Source organism: Trichosurus vulpecula, chromosome 1 (genome assembly GCF_011100635.1).
Source record: "Trichosurus vulpecula isolate mTriVul1 chromosome 1, mTriVul1.pri, whole genome shotgun sequence".
In the NCBI taxonomy this organism is placed as follows: domain Eukaryota; kingdom Metazoa; phylum Chordata; class Mammalia; order Diprotodontia; family Phalangeridae; genus Trichosurus; species Trichosurus vulpecula.
The window spans coordinates 268,896,794-268,912,315 of record NC_050573.1 but is presented as its reverse complement, the minus strand read 5'-3'; the positions used below and the strand labels follow the sequence as shown (position 1 = coordinate 268,912,315).

The 15,522-nt window shown below is 36.4% G+C and overlaps 1 protein-coding gene across 1 annotated transcript in view; it reads right to left on the bottom strand.

Annotated features, from left to right (window-relative positions):
- The window catches only part of RP1 (RP1 axonemal microtubule associated), a 629,473-nt gene that overhangs the window by 155,456 nt on the left and 458,495 nt on the right, over positions 1 to 15,522 (bottom strand). The window contains 3 exon segments of the mRNA XM_036741155.1: positions 1,695 to 1,781; positions 2,317 to 2,498; positions 5,951 to 6,082. Coding sequence (XP_036597050.1) covers positions 1,695 to 1,781; positions 2,317 to 2,498; positions 5,951 to 6,082 — 401 coding nt within the window.

Genomic DNA, 15,522 nt, shown 5'->3' with positions numbered 1-15,522 from the left:
AGAACTAATCTATTCCTGGTCTGATGCCTCACCTTTCTGCTCTGTAAACTTTTTTCTTTTCTTTTTCAAAGATCCAGAGTCAGAATTTGTCTTTTTTTTCACTCAGAGACTCTAAAACTAGGTTGAACTCCAAAGAAATAGCAGTCTTTTCCGAATGTAGCACATTATTGGGCCCTATGGTAGTCCCTGTTGACTTGTCTTAAGTACATTTTGGTCCATGCATTTGTAGTTCAAAATCTTTGGGAAAATATGGTTTTCTCAAAAGAACTGCTTAGATACCATAGATTTTCTTGAATAAAAAAAGAACTCTGTTGGGTTATTCTCAACTTTGTAGGATGTTTTCCTTCAGTGTAAGCTTTTCATTATTCCTATTCTAATTTTTCTTCTCATGAACAAGAATAAACCAAAAACAGATCCCTAATGAAGACCAGTATAAGAACAAAAGTAATCACCCCTTCCTTCTAGGTCAGTAATTTTCATTTCATAAGGCCAAACATTTCACATTCATCTTCTATCCAAAAATTAAGTGTGGCAGGATTTTTATGATACTAAAAAGGACACTCATGCTCAAAAAAATGAGAGATGAAAAAGGAATAATGCAATGGGGAACAGTGAGAGAAAAGGCAATGAGGTCTTTATTAGTTAAATATCTCATTTATTCATCATATTTGTTTAGTGCCTATTATTTGCATAACATCATTTTGCATTATCTGAGTAATGCCATGGAGTATGGCACATTTATAATCTAGTTAGGAAGACTAGTCATTCCCATGTTAGAGTGGAGCAATCCATAGAATAAAGATTAGAACAAAAATTGAGTCCCAAATGAATAGGCAACTGTAGCACAAAGTCCTATACACAGTGATCACTCTATAAATGTTAATGGTATACAATTCACAAGAGGTAAAACAGAGAGAGAAGAAGACAGAATGGATAGGAAAACAGAACATTTATCTGGAAATGGGATTGATGGAAAGCCAGAAAGATGATGATATCCAGGTAAAAATTCCACTTCAAATAACGTCTAGCATTTCCCTCAGTTCTCCAATTCATAACCTGGTAGGTGTTAATAACACATTTTCTTATGTGCGGAGGGCAAAGTAGCTTCTTCAAACTCTATATTCTTCTACAAACAGCATCATGAACAGGGAGAAAAAAGGGAAGGTGCCAGCATCAAACTAGGAATAGTGCCTTAACCAGGCCCCTGGGGTCCTTGATCTTTTCTCCATCAGAAAATTCTTGTACTCAGAGGTAGTCTAGGAAAACCTTTCTCCTCTTAGCAAAAGCTCCTGGGAGGGAGCAGTCCTGGCTTCAGTGTAACCTCTATGTTCCCTCTCATTACACTCCATGTCTAGACCTCACCTCCTTTTGGGGTTGTATATCATAGGATCACAGTTCACAGACACAGAACTGGAAGGCAGCTCAGAGGCTTCTAGTCATTCTGACTCCCTCAGTGTGAATTTTAGTCCAAGGCATTCTCCTTGACAGGTAATGATGCAGCCCTCTAAGGTTCTTTCTTTCCCTCAATAGATTTATAACATCTTACTCACTATTTCTCAAGGGGAGGAAGAATAGTGTTTATTTACTGGGAAAATGATTTATTTCTAAGCTATGCAGAATTTAATATTCCAAAAAGGTTTGGTTCAAAGAATATGTTTCTTGCAATAATTTAAATATGATTTATAGAATAGTACCTTGTGTAGTTTAATTCCTTTCTTCAAACATGAGTCAGGCAATATAAAAGAAACTTTTGTGATGTCACCAATGTCATCAATGTGCAACTGTGAAATAAAAAAAAAACTAGAATTAACAGAAAGACTTTATGAACATTGATCTTTCCATAACATAATTAAATGCTTTTTATGTCTCTGGAAATCTCTAAAAAAGGATGGCATATGAGCAGTGCTATTTCCTTATAACACTCTTGCTAAAGCATTAGAAAGCTCCATCCTTTGGGGCGGGCGGGGTGGGGGGGATTTCAAGCAGCTAGACTGAATTATCAAGAAGGCAGCCAAGATATGGTAGTGTCTGAGATTTGGCAGAATGATTCAAAACAATTTTTAGGCATTTTGCATTTTCTGCACCCTTTAATGTCTGAAAAGGCATTCTGGAAGTTTTTCTGACCACATCTCTCTATAGTATTTCTTCATGTTTTTCAGTGACTTTAAATTTACCAAGTGAGACTGACTCAGCAAATTACAAGAGTTGGGAAACAGTCCAAACGCCATGGTTATCATTGTTTTTCAGTCAACCAATTAAATACTATTTGAAAGACCAGCAAGACTTAAACAAAAGGTAATATTAATGTAAACTTACCAAAAATGGATCATTTTTTAAGTTCTTAATTTTCTGTGCAGGAGATTTTCCTCTCATTCCAAATACAATCAATTGAATATCTGGAATGTTTTCTGGTAGGGGAGATGCAGAGAGCCACATTTGCCACTGACCTCTGCTGGTAACATGGGAGTCTTTTATCACTGCAGGGTTTGCATTTACCTCTGTAATTAAAAAAAAACAAGAGAAAGAAAGAAAGAAAGAAAGAAAGAAAGAAAGAAAGAAAGAAAGAAAGAAAGAAAGAAAGAAAGAAAGAAAGAAAGAAGGAAGGAAGGAAAGAAAGAAAGGAGGGAAGGAAGGAAGGAAGGAGGGAAAAATGGAAGGAGGGAGGGAGGGAAGGAAAGAAGAAAGGAAGGAAGGGAGGAAGATACAAGAAAGAAAGAGAGAGAAACAAAGAAAGATAGAGGAAAAAGAAAGAAAAGAAAGAAAGAGAGAGAGAAATAAAGAAAGAGAGAAAGAAAGAAAAAGAAAGAAAGAAGGAAGAAAGGAAATAGGGAGGGAGGAGGAAGGAGGGAAGAAGAAAGGAAGGAAGGAGGGAAAGAAGGGAGGAAGCAAAGAAGTAAGGGAGGATGAAAGAAAGAAAGAAAGACAGGAAGGAAGGAAGGAGGGAAGGAAGGAAAGAAGGAAGGAAGAAAGAAGAAAGAAACAAAGAAAGAAAAAGGAAAGAAAAAAGAGAAGGAAAGAGAAAGAAGGAAAAAAAAATTAGATGCAATAGCCAGCATCACAAGGTGGAAAGAGCACTAGACTCAGAGTCAGTTGAGACGTGGATTGAAATTTCGCCTCTGAAACATAACAGTATGACAAATAACTTATCCTCTCAAATTCGTTCATTTATACAATGAGAAAAATAATACTTATTGCAGCTAATGCATAGTGCTGTTGTGAGGAGCAAATGAAAAGAAGCTTTGAAAAACTCAAAGTACTCTAATCATTATTAGACAGATGCATAAATCCTATTTAAGTGAAGCATTTCCAATTGAAACTACTTAATCCAAAATCACACCCACTCATTAAAAATGTATCTTTCTCATACTCCTCTTACCAGAACCTTCAGGACCCTGGTTTCTGCATTATGTGCTTTCACCTTATCTTCCACTGAACCAGACCTCCATATCACTTCTACACCATTTTCAAACTGCTCCTTTGTGTGTTTATTTCCCTCACTTGTCTCTCCTCTTTATGTTTTATCTTCCCCCCTTAGAATGTAAGCTCCTTAAGAGTAAAGACTAACTCAATGGCTTATATTTGCATCCCCAGTCCTTAGCACAGCACCTGGTACATAGTATATACTAAATAAAAGCTTCATCATTCATTATGGAGTACCTACTATATGTGTAGCAAGGTAAAATACACATCAAACAATAATCACGCAAGTTATTACATTATTAAGGGACAAAATTCACCTTCTAGATAAATCGTACTCTGGAAGTTCGGAGAAGGGAGAAACCAATGGGGACTATGGTGTTTGAAAAATACTTTCTAAAATAGACAGGTCTCGAGATAGACCATGAATGAATGGCAAGAATCTGGATCAACAGACAGGACCAAAATAGGATAAGGCTTTAGCCTTGAAGCGGAGACTACATGTGGGTTTATTGTTTCTGTTGTTGTTTTGAGGCAAACAGTCTCACAAATGACCTGGCTGAAGCAAAAGGGTTCACAGAGGGAAGAAATAGATAAAGCTGGTTGGGCAGGGTCTACCTGGGCCATAGTAGTCCTTGACAGCCAGTCTGAGGAGACAGGAGAGCCATCTGAGTAAGTGAGTGAGCTAGTGTGGGCTAATAAAAAGAAACTCTGAATTTGGTCTCAAGACATAGGCTTTATGATTAATTAATTGTATGATTTGGAGACAGTTATTTAATGTCTCATTGGGAAAATAGAAATGATTATACTTTCACTATCTACTCCACAGGATTTTTGCAAAAAGCAAGTGAGACAATACATGAAAGCTCTTAGAGTTATGATGATGAAGAAATAAGGGTTTTAGGAAGCAGTGCTTTGGATAGTACCTAATTCTTCTGAAAATTCCCCATTAATAAAAACAGGCACTTTGGATGTTTTCATACAATAGAAATATATAGGGCTAATTCAACAGTATTCCCAATTGTAAGCCAGGGGAGGTGGAGAATTTTCCATTTTTGAATGTTCATCTTGCTTCCATTTAAGAATTTGAGAATTTTAAACAATATTTATGATATTAGCAATGTGTCCCCACTTGCATTATTTAAAAAGCTATATTGTATTGTTCATGAATCTTTTGAACAATAATGGGTTGACTAATTTAAAATCCTTTCCCTAGATTATATCATTTTACTCATAGGCTACTAGGCTTTGAAGTAGATTTTTAATGAACAATAGAGAGTTGTCAGTTATCTTAATGAGAAGAATAGTATGAAAGTATAATTTGAAGATGAATTGTATGTTTGGAGCTAGTTTTGCTTTCCACTAGTATCATGTATTGTACACAATATCTAATTACATTACATAACATGTTATTATGTATAAATGAATTTATAATTGCACATAAGCAAAAATATCAAATTATTGTTAAAACGACAATACACATAATAGCTTTTGTGTTCTAGAATATATGAAATTGTAAGGAACATTATTGTACAAATTTTTCCTCATAAAAAGTTATAGAAAGTAGATGTGAAAATTAGTCACTGACAGGGACCCACGTACAAGGACTTGGTTATGTTGAATACCTAGACTGCCAGCTTACTCTTGACATCAAGTGTCAGAAGGTCTGAGTTCTAATACCCATGTCCTTCACAAATTAGCTATGGGACCTTAAGAAAACCTTTTTAACTTTTCAAGATCTCAGTGACCTCATCTGTAAGAAAATAGGTTTGGAATAGATGTTACTTTTTACTGTACCTCTAAACTTTTAGTGAATGTAATGTGCTTATTTCATTAATTTTCACACCAAAATGTAGTCCAAAATAGGACAAAAATGTTCATGGACTTTGTCAAAGTGGAATTTAAGCTGATTAAGTTATGGGATCTCAGTCTGTAGACCAGATATGTAGGTATATACCTGTCTTATTTTCAGTCATCTGCCTTCCACTCTGTGATCTTTTTCAACCTCAGGCCCAACTATAAATCAAAGGGGAGAGACAATATCACCTCCAAGGTACCCTTCAGGACTAATATTCTGAGGTGCTATTATTTTAGTGGAGAGTGAACGGATAGAATCTACTATTTTGGTGTTCAAATTCTCTTTATTTTTAATTTAGATACAGTTCACTGGCACATAATCATATTCAGGAACCTCCCTTGAATATTACAAAAACTGATGAAATATTTTCAGGCCAACACCCAAACCTACAGGCACCATTTTACTTCTTTCTCAATATATTTATTTCTACGGTATGGCAAGCTCATAAAACACAAAGTTCAAGGCGATAATCCTCTAACTTTACTCATTTTTATTTATTGTTTAGTGCATTAACCTTTGAATCCTTGTTCATGAATTCTTTTCATACAGAAATTTGAAGTACTATTTAGCCGCAATGAGGAATGTTGTTGAACTATTGGCCTAATGGAAACGATTATATTATTTTCTAGATTGAGCAATGTCATAGTGGCATCCATGCAAAAAAAATAGTATTACCTTTCAGTGGAATTATAACTTCACTAAATTCTTTTTCTGAATTCTGGCTGATCCAGTTTTGATGAGCAAAGATATGAGTGAGGACAGATGTTTGTCCTTCCTTTATAACAACTTCATCCAAAAACCAATTATCTGGTTAAAAAAATGGAAGAGAAAGATACAAACAGAGTTAAAATAAAGGGCTGGAGCAGAATCTAATATGCTTCAGTTGAAGTAAGAAAGGCGGAGGCAGCAATCATGATCTTAGACATAGCGCAAGTAAAAATAGACCTAATTAAAAGACATCATCAGAGAAACTACATTTTGCTAAAAGGTACCATAGACAATGAAGTAATATAAAAAAATTGCAGCAAGTTTCTCTGATAAAATCCTCATTTCTCCAATATATACTGGGTATAGAACTGAGTCAAATTGATTTATTTTGGTTTTATTTTTTTATTTAGTATTTTATTTTTCCCCAGTTACATGTAAAAAGAACTTCCAACATTTGTTTTTAAAACTTTGAGCTCCAAATTCCCTCTCTTCCTCCATCCCCTCCCCCACTGAGAAGGCAAGCAATTTGACATAGGTCATATATGTGTAGTCATGCAAAACATATCCATAACAGTCATGTTGTGAAAGAAAACATAGACAAAAAAAAACTCAAGAAAAATAAAGTTAAAAACAAAAGTATGCTTCATTTTGTATTGAGATACCATCAGTTCTTTCTCTGGGGATAGGTAGCATTTTTCATCATAAGTTCTTCAGAGTTGTCTTGGATCATTCTATTGCTGAGAATAGCTAAGTCATTCACAGCTGATCATCTCATAATATTGCTATTACTTTGCACACAGCACTTTTCACCTTGCATCAGCCCATGTAAGTCTTTCCAGGTTTTTCTGAGAGCATCCTCCTCATCATTTCTTATAGTACAATAGCATTCCATCATAATCACATCCCACAACTTGTTCAGCTGTTCCCCAACTGATGGGCATCCTCTCAATTTCCTAGTTTTTATTCCCAGAAAAGGGCTGCTATAAATATTTTTGTACATATAGGTCCCTTTATTTTCTGTTTTTTATCTTTTTGGGGGTATAGACCTAGTAGTGGTATTGCTAGTTCAAAAGGTATACATCATTTTATAGCCCTTTCAGCATAGATCCAAATTGCTCTACAGAATGGTTGAATCAGTTCCCAACACCATTGACACTGCATTAATGTTTCATTTTCCCCATATCCCTTTCATTTGTCATTTACCTTTCCTGTCCTATTAGTCAATCTAATAGGTATAAGGTAGAATCTCAGAATTGTTTTAATTTGTATAGCTCTAATCAATAGTGAGGTAGAGCATTTTTTCATATGGCTGTAGATAGTTTTGATTACTTCAGCTGAAAATTAATCACATCTTTTGATCATTTATCAATTGGGGAATGGCTCTTATTTTTATAAATTTGATTGGGTTCTCTATATGTTTGAGAAATGAGGCCTTTATCAGAGAAACTTGCTTCAAAAAATTTTTTACAATTACTATTGCTAACTGAATTTCACTCCATTCTATCCACTCCCCCGTTTATTTTATCCTTTCTCTCCTTTCACCCTGTCCCTCCTCAAAAGTATTTTGCTTCTGACTGCCCCCTCTCCCAATCTGCCCTTCCTTCTATCACAGCTCCCCTTCCTAATCCCCTTCCCCTCCTATTTTCCTTCAGGGTAAGATAGATTTCTATACCTAATTGTATGTGTATCTTATTCCTTCTTTGAGTCAATTCTGATGAGAGTAAAGTTCACTCAACTCCCCCCTCTTCCCTTCCACAGTAAAAACTTTTTCTTGCCTCTTTTATGTGAGAAAATTTACCCCATATTACCTCTACTTTTCTCTTTCTCCTAGTACATTCCTCTCTCACCCCTTTATTTTATTTTTTAGATATCTTCCCTTCATATTGAACTCACACTGTGCCCTCTGTCTATCTTTACTCCCTCCAACTGCCCTAACAATGGGAAAGGTCTCATGAATTACCACCATCTTTACATATAGGAATGTAAACAGTTCAAATTTAGTAAGTCCCTTATGATGTCTCTTTCAAATTCTGCTTTTTAATTCTTCTCCTCATAGGTTTTTTGGACCTCTTTTGGCATTTGAGTTAGTCTATATTTTAAAGTATTATTTTCTTCAGATTTTTGTGTCTCCTTTACCAAGCTGTTGAATTTTCTCTCATGATTTTCTGGCAACACTCTCATTTGTCTTCCCAATTTTTCCTCTACCTCTCTTACTTGATTTTCAAAATCCTTTCATGGCCTGAGACTAATTCATATTTTTCTTGGAGACTTTGGATGTAGGAGCTTTGACTTTGCTATCTTCTGAGTGTGTCTTTTGATCTTCCTTGTCACCATAATAACTTTATATAGTCAAGATTTTTTTCTATTGTTTGCTCATTTTCCCAGCCTGTTACTTCAATTTTAACTGTTTCTTAAAGTAGAACTCTGCTTGCAGGGTGGAGGGCATACTGTTCCAAGCTTCAGTGGTTTTATGCAGCTGTTTTCAGAGCTATTTCTAGGAACCTGTAAGTCTTCAGTTCTTCCACAGTGATATGATCTAAGGAGAGGTGTTTACTTCTCTCTTGGCCTGTGCTCTGATCTATGAGTGACCACAAGCACTTTTTTCTGCTCTGGAACTGTGAGGAGGGTCTCTCCTATCTCATGGCCACAAGCTGTGCCATGCTAGTGCTCCTTCTCACTCTGGGGCTGCCACCCAGGACTATGAGCCAGGTAGGAGTATGGGCCAAGTGAGAGTCCTGTCCTAGTGCTAGCAAAGAGGACCCTGTAATCTCCTTCTAACCACTTGTTCAGCCACCTTACCATCTGTGGACTGAGAGTTCGGGAAGCAGCTGCTGCTACTGACCTATTCACTCCCAAGGCCTGCTCCTAGTTTACTATGGAGGGGCTGTGCTGGCTTGACCTAAGCTGGACTAGGCTCCAGTCTCACCTAGGTGTGAAAAGCCCTTTCTTATTGACCTTCTAAGTTGTCTTTGTGGGCTAAGAAGTCTGGAAAACGGCACTGCTGGCAGTGATTCAGTCACCCAGAGGCCTGATCTGAATTTGCTGGAGCCCTGTCTGCACTGGCATGGCCTGACTGTGCTGGACTGAGCTGCTCTCTCACTGCTGTGCAACAGACTTTATTGCTCACCTTCTAAGTTGTCTTTGGCTGGAAATATCTTTCACTCCACCTTTTTATGGGTTTGGTTGCTCTACAATTTGTTTAGAGTCATTTTTAAAAGCATTTGGAGGGATTTGGGGAAGAGCTCAGGAGAGTCTCTGCCTTTACTCCACCATCTTGGCTCATTGGGTCAAATCTATAAGAATAAGGGCCATTCCCCAATTGATATAATGTCAAAGGATATGAAGAGGCAGTTTTCAGAAGAAGAAATCAAAGCTATCTATAGCCATATAAAAAAGTCTCTAAATCATTATTGATTAGAGAAATGCAAATTAAAATAACTCAGAGGTACCACCTCACACCAATGAGATTGGCTAATATGACAGAAAAGGTACATGACATGTTGGAGGAATGTAGAAAAATTTTGACACTAATGCACTGTTGGTAGAGATGTGAAGTGATCCAACCATCCTGGAGAACAATTTGAAACTATGCCCACAGGGCTATAAAATTATGTGTAATACCCTTTGACCCAGTATCACTACTAGGTCTGTATCCCAAAGAGATAATAAAAAAGGGGAAAGGGTGTACAAGTATAAAAATATTTATAGCAGCTCTTTTTGTAGTGGCTAATAATTGGAAATCTAAGGGATGCTCATCAATCGAGAATTGCTGAACAAATTGTGGCATACGATTGTGATGGAATACTATTGTGCTATAAAAAAATGATGAGGGTAGTTTCAGAAAAAACATGGGAAGACCCATATGAGTACAATGCAAAGTGAAATGTCCCAGGAGATCACTGCGCACTGTAGCAGCAATGTTGTAATGATGATCAACTGTGAAAGACTTAGTTACTCTGATCAGTACAAGGATTCAAGACTATTCCAAAAGACTGCTAATGAAAAATGTTATCAACCTCCAGAGAGAGAACTGATGAATTCTGGAGATTGAAGCATAATTTTCTCACTGTATTTTTCTTGCTTTTTAAAATATGACTAATATGGAAATATGTTTTGCATGATTTTGCATGTTTTATTGATCTCATATTGTTTGCCTTCTCAGGGGGTGTGGGAAGGGGTCAGAAAGAGGGAGAGAATTTGGAATTCCAAATTTAAAAAGAAAAGAATGTTAAAAATAAATAACTATTAAATTTTTAAAAATAAACAGAAGATTTGTTCACTCCCTCGTAATGCTACCAAGATGCTTTCCTGTAAGGGGTTGGTGCCGATCCCGGAGCTGCTAGGACCCTATCGCTTGGCCTGTTTCCTGGGTAAAACCAGACAGGCTAAGTAGGAGTTGGAATGGCAAGGCCTCCGGAGGAAGGGCCTCCGTCCTTAACAGCCCCGCTTCCCTCCTCTCATAGTCTTCCTTCTCATGCAGGCAGAGTCCATCCACTAGGGACTCACAAGCCCAGAAGGAGGAACCCAGCTGGCCACTACCTAATGCTCTTGAACCAGTGCCTAACACAACAATGCTTTGATGCTTTACTTACTGGGACATCTTTGATACTTTACAAGGGCATCCTGCCCCGTGCCTCGCATAGCTCATACAGCTCTGATATCAACTGGCTACATGCCCAAGACTTCCCATGCCTCCATAGATACTGTAGGACAGCACCCCCCTTTGGTCCCATACTCCCATAGAAACTATCTTGCAACAGCCCTAATTTTCCCATATGCCTGTAGGAATCATAGTTTGCTACAATCCAGATTCTTCCCACCCGATATCAATCTTCCCATGCTGTCATCCCCTTACCCCTTGAACACCTGCTTCTGCTCATGTAGTGCAAAACCCTATAAAACTGGATAATGTCTCTCAATAAATCGGAGTTGTATCTTCCCTGACTCCTGCCTCATCATTGCATACTGAGGTTGGGGTCCTTGCTGGCCAGGGACCCCCAACACTTTCCCAAGAAACATATATTAAAGACAGCTTCTAACTAAGTCTGTATTTCTAAATATAAATTCATTTAATAATTTTATTCTATGTTTTAAAACTTGAATTTGGTTAATCATTGGTAATTTTGGTCATAGGTAGTCATAGGTTAGTCAGATCTCCTTCCTAGCTGTGCTGTTAACTAGGAAAATGACCTTGCACATATCACTACAACTCTGCTATCCTGAGATTCCTCATCCAAGAAATGAAATGGCTAAATTCAATGATCTTTAAGATACCTCATAGCTCTAACAGTCAAGGAACAAACATTTATTCATTATTAATCCTCAAGTTAATAGAATAACCTGCATGATGGAATGTTTCATTTTTCAAAGTAAAAACTTTTCACTTTTAAAAACTGGTTGTTGTTTTTTTTTTTAAATTTGCAGAATAATCTTACAGTCTCGTTGTAGATAATAAGGCCTACTCTTTCCCTTATTGAATTTCTTAGTCAACTTTGATTTATGAAAATTTAAGAGATGGAAGCAACATGTAGCCACAGCCCTATTTCCTAATTTTACAGGTGAAGATTTGAGGTCCAGGAAATTTAGGGACTTGTTGATAGTGTCAAGGGACCAGGATTTGAATTAAGGTCTTCCACCTTCTAACTCCAAACCCAGTACCCTAACCATTACACTATGCTGGCTGATCTGATTTTTGTATTTACTCTTATTACGATGTGTACAACTCTCAGGTTCTTATGCTTCTCTTGAGTAAATACTATGTTTTTTTCATCTTTGTATACCAAAGTGCCTAGCTAGCATTTTTACAGCACGTGGTTTGTATGTAACAGACGTTTACTGAGCTGAACTGAATAAGCTAAAAAGAATAGAAAAATTTTAAAAGGGTGGCTCTTAAAAAATTGAATAATATCATAAAATTACAGGGTGTGAAAAATTTGAGAGGAGACAGGCAAAAGAAAAAGAAAATTAATTTTTAGGGATAGAAACGTCTAAGAAACCAGACATCAGATAGTCTTGCTGAAAATGACACTGTGATTTCCATCATACTAGATGACACCCAATTGGAGGTCACACTTCTCAACATGTCCGGGTAAATCCTAACCTGGGAAAGCTTCTACATGTTAAATGACAAATGATTAAGGCTTTAATTTTCCCTAAAAAAGAGGGAATATCTCCTTTTTGACAGATAAATAGTATAATCTGCCAAAACCATGAAAGCAAATGCCAAGAATTAAAGAAGTCAGTAAAATGTGCTGGGAAACAACCATCCAGAAGCAAAAGCAACAAGTGCCCAAATTAATAATTTTCTTTTCAAAAAGGCATCAATGATATATCATTGGAGTGTATATTTGTCATATTGTGACTTTCTAGGACAATGACTTCATCATTCAGTAAATTCAACAGGTCATAGACAATGCTTGAAATAAAAAGTCAAAAATCATGACTTAGCAATCTATATTTTTAAGACCTTTTATATATTTGCACAGCATATCACCTCTTTCAGAAGAAATCAAAGCCCTTTGTACCACAGCAACCCATACATTCATAATTTTTTATTGTAGCTTAATTTTTTTTTGATAATGAATACTTTGCTAAAAATCACATTCCTTATCTCAGAGAAGTGATGCCTAGCCTTTCAGCTTTTCAGAAGTGAATTAGTAAAAGGAAAATTTAAAAAGACACATTCTGACAGCAATAGGGGAGAAACTAAGACACACACCTCCAAGTCTGTGGTCCACTGGACTAGTTTTGCTTTTATGGGCATTGTACCAAGCTCAGGATGTGTAAGGTGGCAAAAGATAATAGGAGTTGAAATATAAGTCAAGAATAAATGAGATGTATTTCAGCTTTTCTCTCTTTCGCTCCTTGAAGACATTGCAAAGAGCATAGTACATTAGCAAGTAAAAACAGAACACACAATTAGGAACTTTAAAGGGGGGGAGGGAAATGTTTGCAGTGGAATTTTGACATAATATAGTAACTTAGGACAAATTTATTGCAACTTTATCAGCACTGCTGTTTCTATGGGCCACTAAAGAGATGTGACCATCTTTTGTTAGGGAGGAACCTAGTTGAAGTAGCAGATGTGTAATTTTAACAATTATTGTTCAAACAGGTGGAGTAGAATTATTTTTTAACAAATCATTGGATATCTAAGGGAGATAACATGTCAGTGCAGGGAAAGCTAGTGCAGGGAGAGTCAGCCTTGAGGTCAGGAAGATGAGAGTCCAAGGTCTGTATCCACAGAGGCATATGACTAAGCAAGTTACCTAAATTCAGTGTCACAGACAACCGAGATTGTCAGTTACAGACAAATTGTAGATCTTCTTTCGTGGAGTAAGTTTCTACATTAGACACTTTCCACATCGGTAAAATCATAGTATCATGGGTCCAAACCACTGCTCTTACCTATACATTACATTTTCCTTCCATATATTTGTTATTCCAGTAACGAACACAAAGAAAGCACAGTAGTTTATCTATGCTGATAATATATAATGTGTATATATATATATATATATATGTATATATGTGTGTGTGTGTGTGTATACACACACATATGTATATTATGTATGCATTCACCCTAAAGAGAAAAATGGGGTTTCTTTTTTATCCTTACCTGACATTTTTTTTAAATGAAAAAAGGATAAAAATGTCAAGATTCTTGATTACCAAGTCCTACCACTTAAACCTGTTAGTGTTTAATATTCATAGTTATACAAGAACTGGTATCTAGTAACAGATGTAATTTTTAATGGATTATTTTATATTAATCTAAAGGCATCTTGCTTTGTCAGAATTTTAATTTAGAATGAATAGATTATATTATCAGCTCTGCTTTTTACTACCCCTGTGACTTTGGACTCTCTCTCTCTCCCTCTGTATGTGTGTGTATATACATATACATGTATGTATGTATGTATACACACATGTGTGTATATGTGTATACACACATACATGTGTGTATGTTGTAAATACACATGCATGTGTACATGTGAGTAACATACATTGTATATATATGCTATGCATTATGTATACATGTATTTGTTTAGATGCATGTATATACATTTGTGTATAGGCATATACATGAGTACATGTATGTGAACAAATTTTGGGAAGGAAGTATCCTCTCATCAAGTGCCAATGTCAGCTGTCATCCCATCTCTCATGAATACATATATGTGTTTAGACACATATACACATATGCATATGCATACACATATACATACACATATAATGAGGGACTGGCCAATAAGTCCAGTCTTTGTGATTATATTCATTCCCCCTTTACAAGTTTGTATATCTGAACAGAGGGCAAAGTTAAAAATGGCTGAGTTGAAGTCACAGAATTTAAATGGCAGAACTGTAAATATAACCTGTGTATGCTAAATGCCAATTCTGATAAAGCAAAGTACAGTGAGTTTACTATTCAGTCAGTCGTTAAACATTTAGTAAGCACCTACTATTTGACAAGAACTGAATAAAATATTGGGGATAATCAGAGGATAGAAGAGGCTTTAGGTGAGAGATGTTACATAGGGAAAATCAATAGGTCTTGACAACGTATTGGATATGGGAAGATGAAAGAGAGTGAATTTGTTAGAACGATTTTTTTTCATTCTAGGATCTATTCTCTCATATTTGTGTCTCAGTCATTTTCAGTCACGTCTGACTCTTCATGACCCCATTTGGGGTTTTCTTGGCAAAGATACTGGAGTGGTTTGCCATTTTTTTCTCCAGCTCATTTTACAGAAAGGGAACTGAGGCAAACAGGGTTAAGTGACTTGCCCAGGGTTGCACAGCTAGTATATGTCTGAGGGCAGATTTGAACTCAGGAAAATAAGGTTTCCTGACTCCAGGGCTGACCCTTTATCCACTGTGCCGCCTAAGTGCCCCCATTCTCTCATAACTATGAATAGAAAACAGTAGCAGGTTTAAGTGGTAGGGCCTAGAAAGGGTAATCAGCAATTTCAAGTAACTTGACATTTTTACAATTTTCCCTTCTCTATTCTTCCAGTGAATAACACAAAGAATACCCATTATTCTCTGTTGATAATTCTTATAACTGTTAAAAGCACATCATTAAGGAGCCCTGAAGTTGCCAGTCTAGAATCCAGAGTTACACAGCTCTGTATATGTGTTGTGCACAGAGTCAGCAGCCTCTGAGACCTACATAAATCCTCAATTCTTTGAAGCATATCCTTCCTTTGAGAAATATGGGTTATTTTTTTTTGAAAGAGTCACAAACAGGCTTTATAAAAACCAACTAGCACCTTTCATCAAACAAAACCATCTTAGTAGGCTACTCTACTACAATCTGATACTATTCTGTTTTGTCAAAAAGATTGAAGGGGGGAATGAAACAAACCAGATTTCATAATGAGATTTATAAGGCTTTCAGATCAGTATAGAATGAATGTGCTTCCCTTAACACCCCATTATATTTATTTCAGTGCCTTACTGATAGACAGATTTGATGTAGGCTTTGTAAAAAAATCTCCTGCATGTCCTTACATAGGAACAATACCAAATTAAGCTAT